Source organism: Uloborus diversus, chromosome 4 (assembly GCF_026930045.1).
Source record: "Uloborus diversus isolate 005 chromosome 4, Udiv.v.3.1, whole genome shotgun sequence".
In the NCBI taxonomy this organism is placed as follows: Eukaryota; Metazoa; Arthropoda; class Arachnida; order Araneae; family Uloboridae; genus Uloborus; species Uloborus diversus.
This window is the reverse complement of record NC_072734.1, coordinates 61,785,256-61,811,044: the sequence shown is the minus strand read 5'-3', so window position 1 is coordinate 61,811,044 and position 25,789 is coordinate 61,785,256. Positions and strand designations below refer to the sequence as shown.

At 33.2% G+C, this 25,789-nt stretch overlaps 1 protein-coding gene across 1 annotated transcript in view; it reads right to left on the bottom strand.

Annotated features, from left to right (window-relative positions):
* Positions 1 to 25,789, bottom strand: part of LOC129221528 (chitobiosyldiphosphodolichol beta-mannosyltransferase-like) — a 65,675-nt gene that overhangs the window by 16,112 nt on the left and 23,774 nt on the right. The window contains exons 4-9 of the mRNA XM_054856018.1: positions 20,625 to 20,773; positions 13,496 to 13,585; positions 11,244 to 11,354; positions 8,441 to 8,547; positions 5,965 to 6,003; positions 1,424 to 1,480 (exon numbers count right to left, since the gene is read on the bottom strand). Of these exons, the coding sequence (XP_054711993.1) occupies positions 1,424 to 1,480; positions 5,965 to 6,003; positions 8,441 to 8,547; positions 11,244 to 11,354; positions 13,496 to 13,585; positions 20,625 to 20,773 (553 nt within the window). The remainder of the gene's footprint in view (positions 1 to 1,423; positions 1,481 to 5,964; positions 6,004 to 8,440; positions 8,548 to 11,243; positions 11,355 to 13,495; positions 13,586 to 20,624; positions 20,774 to 25,789) is intronic.

Below are 25,789 nucleotides of genomic sequence, written 5' to 3'. Positions count from 1 at the left end.
GGGAAAATGTGTCTGTTCCCCCCCCCCCCCCCAAATAACATTTGAGTGAATAGTCCGATTCAAGCAATTTTTTTTGTTTGAAAGATCTCGGCGAGGACACCTCATTCCTATATTTCACTTTTTGATTCGAACTATTTTTTGTTCAATTTTGAACAGTTCAAAAAAACTTAACATTAGAGGCTACGGGGGAATTCAAGGCAATTCCGAACTTAGAGGCAAATTTGCTTCAAACAATTTTTGTAGGAAAAAGCTTTTGATGAAAAATATGTATATAAAATAATTTTTTGATTTGAACAATTTTCCGTTAAATTTTGAACAGTTCAAATCCTTTAACATTAGCGCCTACGGGGAAACTGAAAGTCAATGTAGATTCCGCACTTGAAGGCGGATTTACTTCAAACAAATTTTGTTGGAAATGGCACTTGACGACAAACTCCCGATTCTGAGAATATTGGGGCACCTGACTGCAGCTCCTGTGCCTGACAATTAGTCGGACTTCGACTCCCTGACTTTGACTCTGATTTTGTAGCTTTGGCAAAAATTTATGCACGGAGTAAAAATGGCCGACTCCAATTCTTCGATATTTGACTCTGGTTTTGACTCCATTATCCCAAAATAAAACCAACTCCGCAAACATTGGCAGAGTTGCGGACTCTAAGGGAAATGAACAATTCCAACTCTGAGTCTTTGAATTAAATACCTTTGGCTCCCAAATCTGACTCTTATCACAAAATGAGATGACTCCGACTCTGCAGACATGCTTTTAACTGTGAAATAATTATTGTTAATATGACTTGTTTTTATTTTCACTCTAAAGTTTTTAATTTATGTATTCAGTTTTCGACGGATAAACTCGAAGTCCTTTATGTTTCTACATACAGATAAGTGCAGACGATTTTTTTTTTTTTTTTTGGTAATAAAAGTTATTTCTTTAAGTTGACATTTTATTATTTTTATTTATTTTGGAAAGTACATCAATTCATATAAAAAATTATTTTTGGCAATAGGGAAAAAACAATTTTTTTTTTTGATATGATGTATTTATTTTTATGAGCTTATTAATTTTAATTATTCTTTTTTTCTTTTTGAAAGCGGTTAAAGAATTTTTTTCTTTTTTTTTAATGGAAAAAAGTGTATCAGCTACGTTGTTTAATAGGTGCTGCTATTTTATTGGTTTTTTTTTTATGCAACTAATTTTTTAGATGAGTGAGGAAAATCTTATTCCTAGAAATCAGCTTAAAATATTAAAAAATTATGTTTGAAACAATTTGCAATTTTAGCTATTTTTGAGAATGTTGATCAGATACTAGAAAGTAGATATGGGTATACGGGAAAGTAGGCTTGTTTAGTTCCAGACAGAACTTCTTGTTTAAATGTCATAAAAACTAATTAACCGTGATAGCATAAGACTCGAAATGCTTACCAGTAATGGCAACAACCAGATGAGGCAAATTCTGAAGTTTAGCAGCTTGCTCATAATCTTTAAAAAATAAATAAATAAATATTGTCATTAAAAGCACTTGAGCAACAGATATACATTTAAAATATTATTGTGAGATATAATAAAATTTCAATGAACGAATAAAATACAGCATAAAAGAATTAGTATTAATTTAATTTTTCATATTTATTAGGATCGAGGTATGTATGGATCAACTATCATGTCCCCCTCCCCCCCCCCCACACACACAAAATGAAGTACATACTCATTTGTAGAAATAATGAAGAAAAAAAAAGAAGAAGAAGAAATGCATCTCTTCACAAGGCCCAAATATTAATGAAGACATCCGCAGTTCCTGAAGGAAGCCTTGATAAAAGACTCCAAAAAAGGAGAGAAAGTATTCAACTACATTTTTGCTCTGCCATAGTTGAAGGAGGGTTGGGGGGGGGGGGGGGTGAGAGGCGGAATTTTGAAACTTTTAGATATAATAATACAAGAACTAATAAATATATACCATAATATCTCAGTATCGGAGCTTAGTGGCAACACTTCCATGCCACTGATGCGGGTTCGACTCCCGGTTTGGGCACGGTCGACTCAACTTTTCATCCCTTCAGTGGGTTGATAAAATGAGTAATAAGTCTGCTTGGTAATTAAACACTGGGGATTCCGCTTTTGATTGACCACCAAACCAAAACATCAGTATTTGCACCCCAGAGCTCTAGGCTACAAAAACAGAGATGGCCATAGTAGGCCATGGGTTTTGCATCACTGAGTTTAGTTACATCTCTGTATCTGATGTAACAACTAACAAAAAAGGTGTACAAATGCAACAGAAGCAGAGCCGTGTCCAAGGGGAGGGTTTTAGGGGTTAAACCCCTCCCATAGTGGAAACAATAAAAACCAAAGAAATGTGTCAATTTGACTTAAAATTAACTTTAATGTTGAAGTTTGTTTATGGTACTTAAAAAAACAAAACATTCTCATTGAAGTTTCCCAGTATTTTTTTTCCTTTTTTCTAGTTTGTCTGAAAATAAGAAAATCTTCTTCAAAATGCTACAGCTACAACCCCCCCCCCCCCCCCCCAATAGCATTACGGAGCATTTCAAACTTTGGTTTCCAGATCTTCAGTTTCGCAAAATTTCTAGAAAAATCCCCCGAACAACATCGCTTATTCTATCAACATTGCTTAAAATTGCATCGCCGAAACTCGGGTTTGGTTTTGTTTCGGTTTTAAAAGGGCCCTAATTTTACCAAATATGGTCGTACAACTGCATTTTTGAGACTCCAGTTTCAGAAAAAATGCGAGCAAGAGTCCTCGAATCGCCTTCGTTTAATATCATCAAAAATTAGGTTCTTCAAACAAAACTAACTAAAAATTTAAGTAGAATAACCTCTGAACCCCTCCTCCTAATATCTTAGAATACTGCTTAAAGTTTTAAAACTTTTTAGGAAAATCCAGGAGTTAGCATCAGAATCCCCTCCTCGTAAAAATCTTCAAAGTTAATCTGCAATTGCGTTTTTGGAACTTCAATTTCAAAAATTTGAAAGGGAGATTAAAAATAAATTTTAATCTATTTTTCAAGAAAAAAAAACGATTAGGGAGAGTCTCTGAGCCTCATTCCTTGCCATAACGTCAATAAATATGGCCTATAATCACGTTCCACGCCTTTAATTTCTACAAATTTCCGCCTAAAAATAGACCGTCTAAAATTCCGTTTTCAGTACTAAAAATTTCAAAATTTTCCGGGGGAGGAACCCCGGCACCCTTATCAGATTAGATTATTTTTCAACATGTCTCCCTTAAAACTTATTTTCTAGTTGCAGCACTGTTTTGCACTCACAGTTTTAAATTATTATTTAAGTAAATATATATTTTTTGACTATACAAGTTTGATCCGGATAAACATGACGCGAATAAAAATTAGGCATGTCTACTGTATATAAAATATACAATAATAGAATTGGTAATATCACTTGAAAACACATCTTCCGAGATTTTGTACCCCCCCCCCCCCCCACTTCCCACACACACCACTATGCCCCTCATTATAGCCGTTAAACAGAAATGAATTATTTGAGCCACTGTTGTGTTTTTCTGACAGTGCAAGTAAGAATGAAAAAACATTGAAACCAAAACCCCTCCCTTTATGAAATTCTGGACACGGGCCTAAACAGAAGTAACAACTTTAATTAATTTAATATAAAGATGTTGCAATTCTTGAAAAATGACAAAATTAAATCACATTGTTTTTCAAAACCTTTTTGGATTGCAAAATATATATATTAGGAATGTTCAAATAAAAAGGCACCAAAAGTCACAACAAAATAACATATTTGCGTATGCCACTGTGGGAGAACATAGCGAGACATCCAGGGATGCGATTGGAAGTGTACAGCGCGGATCAAAACATGAGCGGGCACTGGAGAGATCTACAAAGAGCACCAAACCAATTGATGCAGCAGTACATCTTTTTCGTTGTATGAGGTCCGCTACTTGTTGAATTCCTTGAGCACAGGAGAACTAGTGATATGCCAGATCGTTAAAAAAGTAGATCTGCAGATACGGATACGGATCATTAGTGTCAAGATCCGTGGATACGGAGCTCAAGATTTTTATACCTAACTCAACTATCCAAGTGTAAAATTTGTTACAGAAGGATTTCCCGTCAGGGTAATGGCACTGTTTCCTCAAAAAATATCATCTACGGCAAAAATATAATCAAGACTCTGATTTATTTTTTAAAGAAATCTCCGTTACAATAGAGGGTGAGTTGGAAGGAATGGGCCAGCGCTGCATTAATGCTTAGATAGAATGTAAAATCTTATTTCTAGCTTAGTCGGTAGATGTAGGATACAGGAGCAAGAGTGTAAAGTTGCAACAGGGCAGGTTAGAAATAATTTTTCCCATTTTATTTCAGCATAAATGCAGCGCTGACCCATTCCACCCAAATAACTCCGACCGACGAAATAACAGAGGAGGAAACACCTTTACAAACAGTAAATAGATAATTTAGTATCATTTTTTTTTGAAGGATGCCGAGAAAAACCAAAATGTAGAATAACACAAACCCCAAATCAATAACAAAAAAATTAATATTAAATTAAACATTAAAAAAAATGTAATGTCCCAGAGGGAAGACTTCATATTAAGATGAATTTTGCTTTCATTGAGAATTCTTTCTTTGAAATCATTGAGCTTTTTCTCCTTATCTTCCGACTATGAAATCGCTACCAATCACGTGTATAAATGCTTAGAATTGCATTTAAAATTTACTTAAAAGGGTTATAGCTCCTACTGCATGTAACGTGGAAGTTCCAAATAAATATCAAACGCTGGAAACTTCGTTCTTCCAATCAGGGCCAATATTTTTAACGTTCGGTTAAGTTTTTACTACCATAATTGTGAAAAGCGTTAAGTCGGTTTTTAATAAATATCTCCTGTAATTTATGTTCTACAAAAACGAGGCCAAGCTAAGAACGCTTTCAATCAAGTCACCTTTGTAACGAAAAAAGAACTATCAAAATCGGTTCATCTACTTAGGAGCTACTATGCCAAAAATAGACACACAGATCACAGATACACACTTTTAAAACTTATTACTCTTTCCTTTTTGCGACGGGGGGAATGAATTGGCTCCTGAAATGGTACCTTATAGTTTAAATTGGGAATAAGAATAAAACCTAATTTAAACGGAATTTAAGAGTCTATTATTCAAATATTTAAATTTTTTTAGAATAGAAAAGATCCGTTTTAGATTCGCCAAAAAAGTAACAGATACGAATACGGATACAGATCTTTATTTTCCCTCGGATATCCGCAGATACGGATATCCGGAACATCACTAAGGAGAACCACTGATTCCGATATGTATTATGAGACTCCAAAGCCTATGCATCTTCATCAACACAAAAAAAGGAGGGGGGGGTTGCTCATGAAGGGTGTGGTTCTGCTCCATGACAATGCACATCCACACCTCTCCAGGGTCACTCTGGCGGCACTGGGGGCACTGGCCCAGTTCCAAGTGGGAGCAGCTTGACCAAATACCCTACAGCCTGGACATGTCTCCCTGAAATTTCCATGGTCTTGATTATTTGAAAAAGCATATAAAAGGAAGTGCTTCAACTCAGACAACAAACTCAAAGATACTGTGTATGACTGGGTGTTGTAATTGCAACAGAAACTCTAGGAACAAGGGATCCTGCAGTTAGTTAATCAGTGGAATCATGGTGCTCAGGCCTATGGTGCATACTTTGAATAAAGTCTTCGTTTTGACCCATAGTATTGTTTGGTACCTTATCATTTGAATTCCCTTACGTTAGAAGTTAAAAACAAATTTTACAGAAAAGAAATTTTTTTTTAATAAGTAATAAAATATATTTTCAGAAAATATGAAAAAAGAAGGAAAAAAAAAGAATTAGTGTGAGTCTTAACGAAAATATTTATAATTTGATCACTTATTAATCTGTAAAATAGTTTAAACAAAGCTCCAGTAATTTTAAAGTTTTTTAGCTTCTCTTACCATTTAGGGCTTCCAGAAGTACTGAAAAATCTTCATCCTCTGAAAAACAATAAAATTATTTTTATCAAACAAAATCTTAATTTTGGACTTTAAGCACCATTTGAAACATTCACTGATTAGTGCAAAGAAAATGCAACTCAAAGCCTAAAAATATAAAAAGGTATCAAAAGAGATTGATTTCAGTCAATAAAAAAACATCTTCAATACTGGAATTCTTGCAGGCTAATGTTTCAATTCATAGAAAACTACACTTTCAGTGTCACTTACATGCATCAATTTATACTAAACTAGCTGCATTGCCCGGCTTTGCCCAGTCTACCTTGAGAATAAAAATTGTGTCAAGTGTGTGCTCAACAATTGAGGCAGTGAGAAGCAACGGGATGTAAGTGGACTATTTTAAGTTTCAAGTAAAACACGTTTCATCAGATCAGATCCTAGGTAGGCTTTCATCAAATTTTTTTTCTAAATCATGCTGTACAGCAGCACCTACCAGGGCTACTAGTATAATCTCTTGCCCCAAGACAGAGGAGAGGTTCACCTACTATTTGTACTGGTTATCTCCAAATTTTTAATTTTGCCACTTGTATCCCTTTGCTTCTCACTACCTCAATTAGACATAAATAAAAGAAAAAAAAAGCCACCATGTAAAACTTCCCTCCAAAACAATGAGGAGATATTAAAATATTTGAGAAATTAAAATGGGAAAGATGGATTTTAAAAGCGTAAACATAGAAACATGAAATAAAAAAAGTTTAAGAAATTAAATGCAAAATATGGAAAGAAACAAAGGATTCAAAAAGTGTAAATGTGGAAACACGAAAAAAAAATGGTTAACAACTTGAATGAAGATGACATTTTTTGAACTTGATTTAAAAAGGCTTGTAACTTTTTTTCCTTTGGAGATGGAAGCTTAGTTTTTCGACTAAAGGTCAAGGTAGATCTGGAGTAAAAAAACGTTACTTTTTTGTCACTGTGTCAAAAAAAAAAAAAAAAAACTGAGGGACAACTCCTTCACTTTTTATTGATAAATTTAATGAAGAAAGTGCTGCTTAAATTTCAGCTAAGCCTAAACAAATTCTAGCTAAAAACGTAAATAAGTTCCACCCTAATTAAGTTAGAGCACTGAAACAAATTGCGTAGAACGCAGAAAATTCTACTCTTTTCAATTACAGTGAAACCTGTGTAAGTTGACCACTTGTGGTGCACTACTTTAGTGGTCAACTTAAACAGGAGGTCAACATATAGAGGTTCAATTATATGATATAGATCTAATTCCGTGCCTGAAAATAGCGGTCAACTTAAACAGGTGGTCAACTTACAAGGGTGGTCAACTTTACAGGTTTTACTGTATATAATACTAATATGTGCAAGTAATTTTTCATCCTAATATTCAGGAATTTATATGAAAATTGGACCTAAATTGGAATTAAAAAAAGAACTATTCATCAAAATTTTTTTGAACTGGTCTGCAAACCTCTTTGGGACTTGAAAAGGAACAAATTGTGAAAATTTCAGCGAAATCTGCCGGATAATTCTCTAGTTTTGCGAGTTCAAACACACAGACGCTTTTTGGAAACTTCATTTTATACTATGTAGAGAAACAGAAGAAATTATCCTGTATGCATTTTGTTATGAATCCAATATCTACCTAAATTTAATGAATTTCTAAATAGTTCAATCAATGTTCAGTTTTTTCTCATTTGATTGCATTAATTTAGAAAATATAAGTAAACCAGGGCATACAACTGGTTAGTAAAAGCAAAAGTATTGAATAGAAGAAAACCAAAAAGATATCAATGAGACTAATGAAGTTTTAGACAAAATGTCAAACAACCACTTCCAGTCTTCATCTCTCAAAGCAGCAACCCCATTTCATTTTGAATCCCTTTCTTTGATGCTTAGATATTCCATTCCAAGCCAAATGGGTTGAAGTTAAGCCTCGGTAAGAAATATAAAGCAAAAAATCATGATAAACTGATGTTTCGCATTAAATAATTTTTCAAAAATGCAATTTTTTTCTGCAAATCGATTTTTACTTTCAATTTGTTAAGCAGTAATTTACCGCCCTTGAGCCAGAGCTGCATGCAATATAACAATAGCTTGGTTATCCCATTCAGGGCCTGTAGTTTCATCCTTAATCATCCCAGACTCATTAGTTTGGAATAGTGAATAACCGAGCTGGAAGTAGATGTCAGCTTCAACGAGATATTTGCCTCCAGCTCGGTTATTCACTATTCCACTGTGTTGATGAGTGCATAACAAGGATGAAACTACAGTCTCTGGATGTGATAACCACGTGGACGGCATATTGCATACATTTAACCTCATTGTTTTCTAAATCTTTTAAACAAAAGTCCTCTTCATAAAAATTGTCATTTATTTATTTTTTTATGATACCACATCATTATTTAATGTGAAGAAAAAGTATGCATACAAATACTCAGAGAATCTACAAATTAAGAGTATTTATACTTACCAGTCCAACTGGTACTACTGACAATGAGGGCTGGTCGATCATACAACATTTCTACAAACCCTTCAAACATTTTAGTGAACCTTGTTTCTTCTGAATTCCCTGAAGACCTAAAGAAAGAGTATTTCAGATAAAGGTTTTGAATTGGATCATAATGTAGGATCAGGAGAGTCTCAAAAATACAAAGTGTTTGGGGCTCAAAGTCACCGATTACTGAAAACTCTACTTAGTTATGCAGAAAATCTTTTTGATTAAAAAAACTCTTTATTCAAGAAATAATGTTTCATTTGACATTTTAAAATTTAATTCTGATTGATACCAAGGCAGCTTTAACAGGCTGCGAATCTAGCTGCCAAATGGTAGCTAATATTTCTAAAAAAATTGATCTCTTTCTTAAACATCTCATCTAATATTGCATCATAAATATTGTTTTTGTTACAAATAGAGGTAAATTATTTTTGAAAAATTATTTAACCTAAATTTGCATTCGTTCTTTCTGTCATGCAACAAGATTACGTCAGCAGAATATGCAAATTGCCAGTAGCATTTAAATTCCCGCCACTTTGCTTCATTCTCTTTCTTTTCAATTGCAACTGAAATCAGAATTGGTTGTTTTTTGGCAGCTCAGTGCAGTCTGTCTGTTTTTGCCAATAGCTTAGGCTTTTTGCTCTTGAATGCAACTCATAGTTCTAAATGATTAAAAACACACTTCAAGCTTCAACTTGGAAGCTTTTTGCTTTAGAAGTCATTCGAAGTACGATGAGCTACTCATTTTTCGTAAAGAGCTTATTTTCAATATTTCTTTACACATGTCATTGTATATGACATGTAATAAACATAGCCATAATAAATAAGTCATTTTTAACTTTGGCTCTTCTTGATATTTCACAAGATAACGACATAAGATTCTTTTTCAAGAACTATCACACATCCTGGTTGAGTTTCCACTAAAAGTTAATAGGCTGAGCACTCATAAAAGCTCGCAACTAAACAGTTTCATATTGCTTAATGTTTGACAGGTAACTTTTTTTTTTCTTTTTTGCTATATTTATCATATTTCTCTCATCCCCTAAGAGCAAGGGCGCACCCCCACCCCTAAATATTGTGAAGACCCCCTAAAGCAAGAGCCCCCTCTAAAATCGGAAAAATACCGATCAAAACACCCCCTAAAAATTCTAATGGTGCAGTCCGTATCACGACCCCCCTCCTCTAGATGGGCCCCCCTGTTTCTCAGTAAATATGATTTCTGACTGAACGTACGGCCTGTGATCCGTGACAGCAGCCAATTTTCCGGCAAACTGGCTGGGTGGGTCGGATGCAGTATGTTGGCCAGAAATCCATTGCAAATAATGAACCTTTTTAAGAGTTTTTTTATACCAAGATTTTTTTTAAAAGAAAAAACCTGTAGAAATTTAAAAAGTGAAAGTTTTTAATGAATTTTAGAAAAAACCTGTATTAGCACAAAGTTTTTTTTCTCAAATTTTTGTTGCTCAGCAGGCCAAAAGAGGTTGAGAAACAGTTTTGGACCATCTGAGATAAAATACTTCCAACTAGAAAAATGGCCTACTATAATGATCATTTTTATTTGCTATTGAGAAAACATTATCAGAATTTTCTTAAATTCACAAATGAAGGAAAGAAAACAAGTACAGTGAAACTTCTCTAGAGCAACCACTCTGTGTTCTGCGAAAAAGCAGTCGTTAAAAGGGGTGATCACTCAAAGAGGTGTCAACTTAAAATTGTCAAAAGAATTTTCCCAAAAATAATACTGTAAATTTATAAATTTTATAAAATAAAGGAATACAAAAGTTAATTGTCTTTGCTATTTATCAAATACTACATCATATAAGCACTACTACATGCATTTCTTAAACTTTTGCAAAATATGAGATTGTTTCATATTTTTTGCTTTTTGTGACACAATACATGTCTCCCTATAAAACATTTCCATTCGACTTCTCTTTACACCTTGATGTTTGAAAGTTCCCCACTGTTAATGAACTTTAATTTCATATTTCAAAATTTTAGTAATTTGAGTTTTTACACAACCGAAAACACCTGCTAACTTCCTTTCTGAATTTCCTTTTTTGTAGGAATCAATCACTTTCTGAGAATCAATCACGCAGCTCCAAAGTTAAAGTAACTCGTCTATTAGACACGTTTTAAGCAATAGTTTAGACAATTTTAGCTGAAGTGCACTGTCATTCCTCTTGTACACCCCTTGAATTCTCACCAAACGTGCTTACCTAGGGATAGAGACCCAAGGGATTATCAGCAATGTGACTTTTCACTTTTCATTCCATCTTCAGGGGTGCCCCCCCCCCCAAATTTTGTGGAGACCCCTCCCCACCAAATGAGAAAAATACCCCTCAAAACAACCCTCTCTAACAATTTTAACGGGCTATGATCCCCCAAAGTGGCACCTCTGCCACCCTTACACCTGTTGCCCATCAGTTAACAATGCGTCAAGGTCGACTAACCAGTTTGGAATGTGATTTTTTGGAGGAGTATGCAAGAAAATTTTTTGACGAAGAACCAGCCTGTGGTTGTTCATAGAGGTTTGACTATGGCTGACTGGTTGCTTCTAGAAGACTTTTGATATTGAGTAGATAGGGGAAAAAATAGATGCTATGGAAAATTGGTTGTTAATGGAGGAGGTGGCTGTATAGAGGTAATTACTTTTTGAAGTTTCACTGTATGTACAATTTATTTTCTTTTTTTTTTCCTTTCTTTTGTTTAATGCAAAAAAAAAAACATTCAATAACTTGTTTAGAGGGCAAATCAGTGGAAAAAATAATGCAATTACCTTGATTGAAATTCTGGAATGCTTTCTTTGAGTTTTATGAAAAATGAATGTTTTTCTTCTATGGAAATGGGACGGAATATGTCTGGAGCACAGTCATAAAAGGTGAAAGCCCTAAAAACAAATGTAATAGAAATGGAAATATTATTTCACAAATGAATTTGAAAGTTGCCACCACACTTTAGACACTAAAAGAATATTACAGAAATGATTGTTTAAAAATGTTTATTTAATTTGATATTGCACTTTAATGACTTAAAACAAAATGTACTAAATCTGAGCGCGAAGAGTTGACCATTCGCCCCTTCCTGTTTCAGAAGTGTCCATTTACTTAAAGAATGGAATTGGCAAGTGTGTTATTGGCTTTAGAGCTTGAATACGTCACCTTGAAATTTAAGAAATTAGCCAAAGAGGTGAAACATTTCAATTTTGTGCTCTATAGGTAGATGTCTCATTGGACAGGTAACATGAGTAAGTGGGTCTGTCTTGGTTGAAACTTTTTCAGCAGCTATTGGTCAGAGAAAACAGCGCCTCCTATAATTAATGGGAATTGAAAACTGGCAAGAGTAGGGTTGCAATAAAGAATGCAAAGCTTGTCATTTGCCAACTTGTGCTTTGCTTTTTTGCCAACCCGATGCAATTATTGGTGACACTTAAATCTTCCAGGTCTAAATAATCACATCATGAAAATATACTAACGGTACTTTTTTTTCATATCTCCAAAATGTTGCTAAGCTCCAAAATAGGCAGACGTCCTTTCTTCCTTCTCTACCTATTTTAAGGAATGGACTTGTTTTCTCAAATGATTGACAAGGTTCATGTGTTCGCGGTTGGACTATAACAAAGGTGATATCAAATTCACACCAATAAAAAAAAGTAGAAAAATTAATACTTATCAACTGTGGTAATATTTGAGAATTTAATCTGAATTACAACCCTACAACTACATGTCAATATTTTCCACTTCAAACCAATGCACCACCAACAACAGTGATTCTTTCTCTGCTAAAAAAGAAAATTTAACTACTTAAGATTTCCAATGTTATTTAGAAAGTACAAATAAATTAAAACCTACATTTTCTCTAAAATCCTGAAACAACAGCCTGTAAGGTAAAATTTTCTTTTTGAATGTTAGCTTAAAAAATACTATTGCGTATTATGTTTTTTTCTGGGGGGGGGGGGATTTGCGCCATTGAACTTGAAGGGGATGGGCACCTCTGGGAACACATGCATCAAATTTTTATTTTTCCCCTTATTCAGATAGACTCATTTTAACTGGGCATTTGCCAATTCCATACAATCAGTGGTTGGACAGTAAAACATTACTTAAATTTTCATCTACTTTTTTATAATGATGAATTTAAATGAAGTAGTGTCTTGCAGTTACCACATAAATAAGGAGAAGATCTGTATTTTTAATTTGAGCGTTGCAATAGTTGCCTTCAGAAATGGGGTGACATGGAGGTGTTATAACAGATTGCCTAACCCTCATTGGGATGTCTTAATGCTTTTTTCCTTATTCGTAGCATAATTGTGAGGTAGTCACAATTAACAGCTCAATGAATTTCCAAATGAAGGCTCACCTATATTTTAGCATGGAATTACTTAAATACAATTATAATTCACTTTCTAATAATTTTGGAACAAATTTTATCTGATACAGGAAAATCAGGGGTTTCTATACACATTTCATTCTAATTTTTGAAAGCATTTTTTTTTTTTTTTGTCTTCATATTAGAGGATTTATGCAAAAATGTTAATTAAAATTGGAATAAATTATTATTAATGGATAATTAGTTAATTTGATTATAGAATATTGCATTGTCATTGGGTCTGAGGTGGCATACCAAATTTCAAAAGAATCTGATCACAGGAAGTGGGTGAAAATTGAGTTGCAAAATTTGAAGAAGATATGGAAGATTGAGAACTAATAGTAAGAATTGAAAAACATCAGAACCAATTTTTGGAAGAAAAAGTAAGAGGCTGTAAACAAATCATGTGACACTTTGAGGGAGGAAGAGGGGAGGGGTTTGATATTGTGACAAAGAGAGAGAGAGGAAGAGAGGTCAAATATGAAGAAATGTGACATGATTCATGGACAACCCCTACCATCTACCAAAGGATTCAAATAACATTAATAGAAGCTTTTGGTACATTTAAATCATAAAATTAGGAAGATTAGATAGTTTACAAGCCAAGAACCAACAAAATATTATTTATTCTTTTTTGTAGTAAGTAACTTTTCGACTCTTTACTTAACATTCCAATTCTGCAACAAATCACTCTTCATAGCTTTTGTCACACAAAAACATAAGTCTGCCTTTCTGCTGAAGAACTTTTCACACCTAATTGAAAAAAGATACTAGTTAATTTATTAACCTAAAGATTATTACTATTTTTTATTATTTTTGCAAACATTATTCATAACTGGAACTATTTATAAATAAGTACACAAATAGAAAAGCCAATTACAAATCTTGAAATAAATTTCTTAAGATCTAATTAATTCAGATTTGAAAAGTTATTGCATGTTTAACAGGCATGAGCAATATAGCACCAATTTTAATTGTGCAGGAACATGACATCAGTGCTAGGGTATACTGACCAGTGAATGAACAGCTCACATTGTTTTTTTGAAAAAATGAGGTTTCGAAAAAATTTTCTTAGATGAATTAGCAGTAGTTACTTTCTTTTCTACAATTTTAGAAAGAAAACAACTACCAACCCGCATTACCCTAACCCCGCATTAGCCAGCATGCTGGGAAAAAGAGAAGTTGACTAACATGGCGGGAAATTTGAATTTTCCATCATGCCGGATAATTCAAGGTTTATTTTGCAACAAAACAAAAGTCAATTTCCTTATTTAGTGTTCCAATCATAAAGAAAACCACTGTTAGGAAATATTTAATAAATCCCGAAATTAGCTTTCTTGAAAAAAATAGTGTATTGCATATAATATGTGCATCCTCATAGGTAAGATTGTCATCCTCACATATAATAGCAAATGATTGACATCACGCAGTTTGGTGCTATTTACCGCGTAATATTGAATCCATGTTATGATTATCGCAAATAACGAAACCGTTTTAGAGATATTAATGGGACAAAGAGATTGCTGGAACAGAAACGGTTAAGATCAAATTTAGCCTAGGATAACCCGTTACTTGGAAAGTAACCCATGTGTTTCAACAATGAAACTCGCGCCACAGCATGATAATTTGATAATATAATCGACATGCAGGGAAAATCTTTATTGTGACAAGGCTTAACTTGATCCGGCGACTTAACAGTTTTACTGGTAAGACTGTCATTTCAGGAAAACGAAAGAACCAAAACAATTCGCAACTCCAATATACTATAGGGGGAGGTGCAGTAACTGTCTAATGGCGGATGAAAAAGGTAAAACAAACAAATGCTGTAACTTATAACTTGCTTTGAAGATTAGTGAATGGCGGTAATTTAGCATAGTGTTTGTAGGAAGCTTTCTTTTCTTTTGGTCTGAAATTAAATTACACTATAAACTATCTGAAGCCTGTAATTTACCCAAAAAAAACATGTGAAATGGAATGTTTTACCTTTTTCGGTGGTATTGTAAATCACAGCAAGGTAGCGTATTTGAGCTCTGGAGATGCAAATTGATGCTATCTACTGGAGTTTAGGGTTAATCCACTGGTGTTAGGGTTAAATTTTTAACTATCAAAGTATCCTCAAACAGGCAATTGCTTCGTTCAAATGTAGAAATAATTTTCACCCGTCATACCATGACGGGCGGCTTTCTAAATTTTAATAATAACTGGACAATACTACTATGATTAATATACTTCTTATATTGAAAATACCATAGTTGAAAAAATAAGTATCGAAAAAATCAAGATATGATATTTTCAAAATAAATATCGGATATATATCATGATACAGTGAAGCACTGTTTATATGATTTTGAAGGGACTGTGTGAAAAAAGCGTACAAATGAAAAAACGTATAATAGGTATATGTTAGTGTGTATTAGACTTTGCAGGGGCTAATTTAAAAAACATACAATTGATATAAATGTATAAAAGAGAAATGTATAAACGGTTCTTCACTGTACATATCGACAAACCCTGATAGAACTTACATCTATTTTTAAGTTGAACATATATTTTTTACAGTATCATTTTTTCCCCCTAACCTTGATTTTTCCGTCATGCTGGAAAGGACAACACAAGGGTTTTTAAAATCTGGTGACCCCCGAATTTTGTGGCATCTAATGCGGGGTAATACATTATAAATTGCTGTGTATCTCCAGTGCTTCAGGAGTTCATTCACTGGGTTGGGACGGGGGTTTTTTCATTTCAACCCCCCAAAAGAGCTTGATGTAGAACCATAAAAGTTCTCCTGTTTTTTAAAAAATTACATCATCAAAAAGCTTTTACTCTCATGTACAGTCATAGAAAAAAAAAAACGAAACACTGGATCGTATTCAAAGACTATTGACACTAGAGACACGTGTAAGGTGTCATTGTTTCAGAAATAAAAAGTTCTACATAATTATGGTAAAAAATATTTGTTAAGGGGTCGTCTTCATATTAAAACGAGCATCAACTTCAAATTTTTCAATGAGAACCCCCCTTTTTTATCACATATTTGTGATCAGCATTCTTTTTTAACTTTGTATACAAAGTTTTGTTTAATTCGATCCAGCCGTTACTTCAGAATCAAGTTTTGAAAAATTCCTCTCATAATGTTAAAACGTATTTTGATATTTTTACTAATAACACAAAAACTATATTAGTCACGGCAAAGATTGTTTTTTTATATCAAAATATGAACCGACCCAATAATAAAAACATAATTTACAACACCTAAAATGAAATTTTAGTTTTTTTATGAATTATTTTAATATTTTTTGAAAAAAATATGATCTGAAACCACATTAAATTTTAACAGAAAAACAATCTGGAAGAGCTTTTATGTGGGAATCCAAAATTTGAGCTCCAAATATTCAGTAACTTTTGCGCTATGCAAAAAAATTCATTTTTTCCTACTTTAGGGGAACGTATACTTCTTTAAAACAGAAATTAAGAAAGTTGGTTTCTTCCTAAAAAAAGAAAGAAATTGTTCAACAAAATAAGCAAACCAATTATAACGTGGATTTTCAACATTAGAGTTCGTGTATGAATTTCTTAAATGCATAAATTTATTCGCTGTCTCTGCAGAAGAACAACACAATATTGCAAACGTCAGTTTTTTGTGGATATCGTTCAGACGTCAATGTGTAAATAATGCGAAACACTACTTCATTGTCTAATAAAAGAATATTTTATAGAACTTTTTAAATTAAAAGTTACACTTAAAATATTTCTGTGTGTGTGTGTGTGTGTTTTTTTTTTTTTTTTTTTTTTTTTGCGTTTAGCCATTGCCTTTTGTAAAACAATAACTCAAAAAATAAATAAATAAACATGCACAACTTTTTCACAGAAACATACAACAAAACCTCATTGTCTTGCTAGTCATGTTGCAATAGACAGTGTAGAATTAATTGCTCTTTCCAGTGATAATTTACTAAAAGGAAAAAATATTGCCTTGCCTAAATCAGGAAAAAGTACTCGAAAAATAGCCGACAGTGTGAAGTTTCGCCTTTAACAATATCCAGATGGGTCATAAAGTAATATTTGCTCTTAGATAAGTTTACTGGTTTTCAGGAATTATTATTATTATTATTTTTTTTTTTTTTTTTTTTTTTTTGTATAGTGTTTGAATAATTTTCAATGTGTTAAGATGTAGGAAAGGAAATGTCGGTCGCAGTAGTGGGCCGCATGTTTTGAGCCCGAATTCTGCACGCAAAGTAATTGTTGTGGCTAATTGTGAACTTTTTTTTTTTTTTTGACTTCGTCAAAGATTTAACAAAACATTAATTTGGGTGTTAGATTAAGTTGAGTTTTTTTCTATTCTTAATTATAATTTAAATACTATTTTTCTATTTACTTTCTCAGTCATTGTCGGTGCATTTCACATTAAAATCATTCCCGCAAGACAAAGATAAAATTTCAAATAATTTTCTTCTTTTTTGAATAACATGGAAAAATATCGACAAAGAAAGAAAAAGAAAGTTATAATAAATTATTGTTATCAATTATAGATGCCTATCTTATTATATGCATGTTTTTCAGAATCCAATATCTGAATATTCGGCTCCAATGTTATGCCACTGGAACTATTTTTAATTTCTGATCTTATTCTTTAAGCAAACAAGGGGCCCCACGGACCGGCTTCGCGGACTGAATGCGTCCCGTGTCTTAACTGCGAGGCAACTACGGTTTGGTAATCCCATTCGATGGTTGCTGTGGGTCCTAATAATGGGCCCAACAGCCCTGAACTAGGTTTAACCGAACAATGAAGCAGGTGTCATGTCATTGAAGCGAAGAGTGCCTAAAAACTGGTGGATGAAGAAAATTTATCTGACCAGTGAGAGGCCGTAAACATACAGCAGATAAATTTACTTTACCTACCAGTTTATTCAAAATTTCAGCTTCAATAAGATGACTTCTGCATCCAGCACGATTAGTTCCGATTCCAGTCTGAGAAATCTATCATGAGGACGAAATTGTAGGCTCTGGATAGATCAACTCGCCTGTCGGGTATGCCGCGTATAGTATTGCTATAGGTGAGTCATCCTGATACCAGAGAAAATATTAGTTTGCTGGTATATAGATCGCAAAACAAAATCAAATAATGCGAGGTTTTGTTAGCAATCTTACAAAATCAGCGAAATGACAAGAAGTCAGATTTCGGTTCACCTTTGTTTGAGCTAAAATTACTTTTGTCTTTTTTTAATTACGGGTTGGACCATCTCGAATCTCGTTGCTAGAAGCAGCATTGGGAAATTACTTTCCTAAATTGCTTTTATGAGCCATTACATGTTCAACTAAAACCGCCGATTGTGTTATGCTTTTTAAATAATACCACGCATTATGATCTTTCGCATCAAATTTGGATTTAAAACTCTTTTTTTTTTATTACAAAAAAGCCGCTAGAACAATTACTGTGTTTGTCCACTGTGTTAATTCAAATAACCAAATTTTTCCCAAATAAAGTTCGAATACGAACGGTTTGCTCATTAATGGGTATTTATATTCTCCTGTTTCTGTTTTATTTTTTAGATTGATACTTCTTTCATTTTATGTATTTAGAGCAAATTTTCACGGAATAAATTGACCTTGCTTTGCTCGAGTCTCCAATCTATTTAATGCTGCGTCTTCCCACGTAGTGCGGTATATTTTTTATATTTTTGTGTGCGATGACCCTAACTTCTGCCGATGTTCTGCGAAATTAGAAACGCGCAATTCCATTTTACATCAAAAGACTTTCTATTCATTCCAAAATAAACCTGCAACATAGAAGCAATACATTTATCAAATATATTCACATCATCTTTCTAGGTATAAGGTTGGATATTTACATTTTTATGAGTCTAATTTGCTTAATATAAGCAATCTAATAGGTTCATATTAAAAAAGGCAAAAAGTTCCATTACTTTTAATTTTTCATTATTCGATTTACTAAACAACGATCTATACGATGGACGAGCCAAACCCCATATATCTTTCTTGGGTTAATCCAGATAAACAAAAAATCAGTAAATATTTTAACTTTTTTTTTTTCAAAAAAAAAAAAAGACCTTAAATCGCTTTTTGCCGCAACATAATCGGCTAAAAGTATCGAAGAGAACTTCAAAAAATCATGAATTGAGCTGGATAATCTCGATTTTTTCTTTGTTTACATTCCATGTAAGCCGTGACCTTGAAAGAAGCGTTTTCAATGTGGAGACGGTCCCTAAAACGTTTTTTGTTAATAACTCCTGTTCTACTGCACGGAATACAGTAAAATTTCGTATATTGGCTGTATTTTGCTGTCTAAACATAATTATGTAGCAAAGATTAGGGGTTCCCATTTGAAAATCAAGAGTTGGTGCTCATTTTGCTTTGTATATGGTCCCTTATCAAAATTTTACCTACGTAGTTTTAAAGAAGACTTTAAACCAAGTTGGATGACTTCTTTCTTTCCTTTCTAGCATGTATAATGGCCGAATAATTAAAAGTGTTTCGTTTTTTTTCTATGACTGTACCAAATGAGACAGTTTCTAACAATGCTATGAATTTCGAAAAATTGTGCTTCAGTGCTCACTGTTCACTCACAGGTCGATCCACATTATAACATTTAACTTAATAGGCATAAAGATTGGCGTTTCAACTATATAGCACTAACTGAAGACCATTTTCACAAAAGTTGAATCTCAAAATGAAACTTTAAAATCTGAGAGAAAATATATAAAGGGAAAATAACTTCATAATTCACAAACTGGCACACAAGTCTGTTGACGGTGACTTCTGCCTACATTTCGAAAGGCAATACAGTAGAAGACCATTATAACACACACCTTGGGGCCAGAGCTTTTGAATTATAAAGGTTTTTGCATTATATAGGTCATTTCACAACTTTTGAAGCTAATATTCAGAATATACCTATATATTAGCACTTTAGAATGAGTTTCATCTGCAATGTGTATTAAAGCACTAATATTACAGTTAGTCATTCACAAATAAATATGTTTCACAATAAAAAGAAAGTGAAATATCCTGCACTTATGCTAGCTTTATGGTTTGCATAACAGCTGCATCTTCAAGAGCCATCTGGTATTTTCTGCTTACTATGAATACTAATTTTCATTTAAAAGCTTTGAATTGAGATGGAAAGATGAAAAACGATTTCAAAATTTAATTTGCCTAACAATTTTTATGTTTGCAAGGAAAAACAGAGGGATTTTTTTTATACTTCAAAATCTATTGTTTACTTCTGAAAAGTGCTGTTTACAGAGACGTTATACAGGTCGGCGGTATAATGGATTCTGGTGTAGTGACTTTCTCACATTAAAAAAGCGCTTCCTTGTAACCCAGAAATATGGAAGTGCAACAGATTTGAAATTTAGTGCAGTATTGGGAAACTGCACACAGCTTTGTAGATTCATGTCATCAGAAATCTGGACTCTCAACTTTAAGTCAGTTCATTGCAGTTCTGGACTTCAGCTGGTTCATTGCATGAACATAACATTTTTATTTAATAATTTTCTTACTACAGCCAGAGGTGCCCCGATGGGCGGTCACGAAAGCTCACTCCGACCTTCAAAGATTTCCTTGTTCAGCAAGTTTTGTCTGACAATTAGGAAAAACTACCACCTTTCGGCAAAACTTTTTAGTTTTATTCGGCAGGATTATCATCATTTGGCAAAACTTGGAGTTCCATTTGACAAATTGAGAGTTTTTGCCTTCCCAAAAATTTAAGTTCAGGGTGACCTTGACCACAGCATACAATTTGAAAACGGTTAACACAATAACGCTTACTAACCATTTTGAAAATTTAACAAGCAGGCTACGAGAACCAGCAGAAAGCCCTAGAATGGTATAACCATAATTGTGAAAATCTATCACCATGCAACTTCTTCTCAGTCTGCAAATGCACCAAGCAATAGGTAAGGTAGGAATAGAAGGAGGATTCTGAAATACAGTAAAAAATCACATTGAAAGCAAAATATTACTCAACGTTTGAAACAAACTATTGATGAAATGTTTCACTAGGTATGCAGCTGAAATTCTTATGCAAAAAAAAGGGCACATTAAAACATAAGGCAAATGAGAATTTTAAAATATTTATGCAAACTAAAATATTTACTCCTGCATATTAATTGCCCTTGCAAAATACATGTTCGTTTTTAAGCAGCAAAATGCACCAAAATGTTTTCCCTGCATAAAAATTGTAGTCTATTTTTTTTCTCCATAATTGAATCAATTATTTTAGAAGGGGCATAAGTCCAACTGATGAAACTTTTCAGGGTTCAATAATAAGTGCTCACTTTATTCATAAATGGACTAATTTCTACCAGAATATTTTTGACTAAACAAGACATAAAAAGGATCATTACCTCACCTTTCATTTTGTCACTGAAATTAATTAAAATTTGTAAAAATTTTTGAATGTATGCCCTTTCTGCAATGAATAACCTGAAAATCTAGTTTTGGATGATGAAATGCAAATAGCGTAAAACAGATTTATTTTAAACTGATTTATTATTAATAAAAATAATATAATGAAGTGATAAGAATAAAAAATGTGAAGTCTGTATGCATAAAATCATAATCTTAAGAAAATACATCTTTCCCTCCTTCTCTCGTCTTGTTTTTGTGAAATAATAAAGTCTGATGTAAAAACTAACAAACTAATGAAAACTAATTTTAAAAAAGCATAAATTTCACATGTGCATAAAACTATCAATGCATATTCTTCATATACGTCCTCCATTGAAATATTTTTGTATCCTTCGCTGTCTAGTTTTATGGGCCAAGTTTGATGTACAAGCTAATAAAAATTGCACCAAACAATCATCTTGTCATAGATTATTTCCCTTTGTACTCAGGGTTGGCAAGGTAGTTCAGCTGACAAGTGCAACTTTGCAAGCACGACAGTATGCTCTTGAAAAGTCTATTAAATGGCTTACCTAAACCATCTCTTGGTGTTCTATAAAATATTTAAACATTAAATATTGAATTATTTGAATTGTTTTTCTAAAGTCAGAAAGTAATAAAAAGCTCGCCCAATTATGTGAAAAAGAATTAACTTTTCAAAATTGAGGCCAAGGGGCAATTCCCTCCTCTTCCAACTCATCTAAATAAAGGACCTGCCTCTACCATAAGAATGCTTAAGTAAAGGTGTTATTTTCAGTACCGTATTTTCCTGCGTATAATACGCGTATTATCAGCTAAAAAAGGAAAAGTTTATGAGGTGCGAATTATACGCAGCCGTGGATTATCTGTGGGTTTTTTTTTCCCCTTAACACCAACGCATTGAACCTCAATATTTTTACAGTAGAATTCACCAATCGAGATCGCACGCCAACTGAATGTTGTTTATTTTACGAAGCGTGCATGTTCTTCCTCACTGCCTGCCTGTATGTTGGTTATTTTACGTTGCTTGAATGTTCCTCTTGGCGATTCAGGTCATGTAAAATAAGCAAGATTACAGTGAAATAGGTAGCCATTTGCACAAGATTAGACCGTTTGCTCCTTTGTCTTGACTCTTTATTTTTCAAATAATTAGAGTACTATAATCAAGATTTCAAGAAGAAATCATTATATTTTAGATTATACTAGCAAAAATACCCGGCGTTGCCTGGGTTAGCTATAATTATGAGAAACAATCGTTACTTGCATTTGTTTTCTGTTTTAAGTGAAAGAATTTAAAACACACCTTTTTGACTTGATTTAAAATCTAGCTTCTTCCTTACTCATAAAACTAAAGTAGAAGTAATTAAAAAGAGCAAAACAGTATTCATTTAGAAACGAAAACACAAAATTTAACCATATACAAATTTGAAGAATTTCCGAAATATGAAATTAAACTTCACATGTTTAAAATGATTTATCAGTTAATACTTTTTTTTTTTACATGGAGTCTTATCTTCTTTGTATGTCTATTGAAATGTGAACTGTTTTAAAAAAATGTAGCCGCACGCCCGTAATCCCCTTAACCATGCTTTAGTTATTTTGGAAAATTTCAATTATTGTAGGTTCTTGGTGCGATTTAAAATGGTACTGAATTTGCGGGAATCGTTTTGGGATACCTTGGATAATGCTCCCCCTCCTTACTTTGTAAAACGGCATGTTACTAATTTTTGTAAAAGAGATATTGTCGCCAGATGCTGAGATACTTTTGATCACCACAAAATGACGCTAAATAATTTCATCCGAAATGTTTCCAAAATAAGTAGTAACATTTGGCGATGGTTTGAATTTGTGCACGAAGTCACATTAATGGTAGTTTTTGTGCTGTTTATGGATTTGCCTAATTTAGTTGCTGGATTATTTTACAGTAAAAAAGTTTTTAAAGATTCTTTGATTGGCGATATTTTGTGCACATGGTGAAAGCTGACAAACATTAATACGTAGTCTTTGGCTTCAAAAACCGCAACAGTTGAAAAAAAAAAGCCAAATGCATCCGCTACTGAAATCTTTCCGCATAAATTTTGGCGAAGTTTCTGCTGTTAGATTAGATAATGATTAAGTGTCCAATCAGCACAAATAATTAAAAAAAACATTAACTACACTAAAGTTCCGTTTAAATGGAAAATAATCAGCCAAATCTAGTTATTATTAGCCAATCCTGGGGGGAAAATGTTACTTTGAGATTTGACTTGAGAAAAGCCTCAAACAGTCAGACGAAACACAAAAATATTCAACAATTCTAGCTATGAGCTGGGAGTTGAGATGATACACTAAATAATGAATTGGGTTGAGGAAAGCCTTCGAACATGGAACAAAAAAAGCTCATAACTCGTTTTTCTTACAACTTAGAACTTTTTAACAGATGCCATCTTCAGCAGAAAAATAAGCGCTTTCGATGGACACATAATTTTAATATGTGAATGTATTTTTTCACCGTCATATTGAGGCATTTATGCGAATATTGGGACTAAAATTGGAATAAAAAGGAAACTATCAATCGGATTTTTTTCCAACTAGTCTATAAACCTTCCCAGTACCAAACTGAACAAACGGTGAAAGTTTCAGCCAAATCTGCCAGGTAGTTTCTGAGATCTTAGGGAACAAATTTATCAAACTCCATTTTTATATATATAGATTTCAGATTAATTTTCATTATGCCTTCAAAGCAGGGCTGTCGGATTTTAGCCGGGCCAAAAAAAGCCGGCCGGCTTTTTTTGGTTTAAACCACTTTAAAAAGGCCAGCTTTTATTAAAAAAGCCGGCTTTTTTAGAAAAAATACTTTTTGGTATTTTTAGTGTGATTTAATCAAAATGAAAATTATATATCATTAATGCAATTACTACTCTTTTAATAAAATGGTTAAAAATTAGACAGTTAGATAACAATGTGCAGTACAAAAAAAAAAACATAACAAAACAAACTATTGCTCTATATTATGAAATTATTGAATGGAATTTAAATGATTAGAAATTATTTTCAGTTCAAGTATTCAAAAGATCACAAAACACTGCTGCTTTTAGTACCAGTCATTTGGTTCAGTTTTTAAATAACAGTATACTCTTACCTTTTTTTCTGCTTTTGTTTAATCACCCAAACAGTAAACCACCAACACATTAAAATTTTGCTACATCACAAAAATAGAGAAAAAAAACTTATTTATTAGGGACATGATCCTTTTTGATACAATTTAAATTATTATAAAGGAATGTTTCACTATGTATATAAAAGATCACATACGACTGCTGCTGTATTAAATAAATTACCAATCATTTGGTTGAGCCTTTAAATATCGGTACACTTTCACTAATTTTTCGGCTTTTTCTGCACCTAAGCTGTTTCTGACTTTGCTCCAAATAAAGCCATAATTTGAGAAAATCCTCTCAATGGATGCAGAAGATGGAGGACAACTATGTAATTTTATAAAAAAATCACAAAAATCATCAGATATTGAACTCTTGATTTTTGAAGCCTTGATTTTTACTAAATTCCACCATTTTCTTGCTGGAAATTGTTCGATAACGTTTACAGAAAAAAGTAATGGTGAATAGGTTTCGGAATCTTTTATCTTGAATTTTAGTACACCGGGTAGAAATTGAGGGTACTTTTCTGCAAGCCACATTTCCGCTTCATTTTCCTGTAGATTTGTCAATCGCTTGCCAAAGTATTTGGGATCTGTCATGTGAGCTAGCAGATGAAACGGCTCAATGTGTTGATTAAATCTTTTTCTAATTTTTGCTTCATGGCTTTCTAAAGATGAGTCTCCTATAACATTCAACCATGTCTCCACTGCTTTCGACAAAGTAGCGTTGTCGCTTTGAAGTTCATTGATTGCTTTTGAAATAATTTCAAGCTGCTTACGTAGGTAAACAACTTGAGTATAGATACCAACATTTGTCAGTATACTTCCAATCTGCTGATCAAACTCATCCAAGTGCTCTAATCTGATTTCATTATACTTGCGAAAATTAATGATGAAAGTTCTTAGACATTCATCTTGTGAATTCCATCTAGTGTCATTGGGTATCTGAGGCATTAAGCCATTTTTCTCCTTTAGCCACCCATGAGCATTGTGCTTATTCCTGAAATATTTTTGCACTTCTAAGACATGTTTAATTAAACTATTTGGTATGATGTCTTTAACACAAAGATTTAGCATGTGTGCTGAGCATCCATAAATCAAAAGTGACTGGTGAGTTTCCTGAATTTGATTTCCCATAGCAGTCATCTTATTTTCATTATCTGTACAAATAGCGAACACTTTCTTATTATACTTGATCTCGACTTCCTCTAGTGTTTCCTTCGCAAAATTAGCACAAAACTCTGCTGTTTTCTTTTCCGAACCACAGTCCATAGCCTTGAAAAGGTAAGATTTAACTCCGGTATGAATACTGCAGGCAAAAATTGGGTCATTTTTTACACTTGACCATCCATCAAGGATTAAAGTTAGAGCTGCTTCATCGACAAGTTCTTTCTTTAAGCAGTTTTCAATATCATCGCAAGCTTCATCAAGTAATT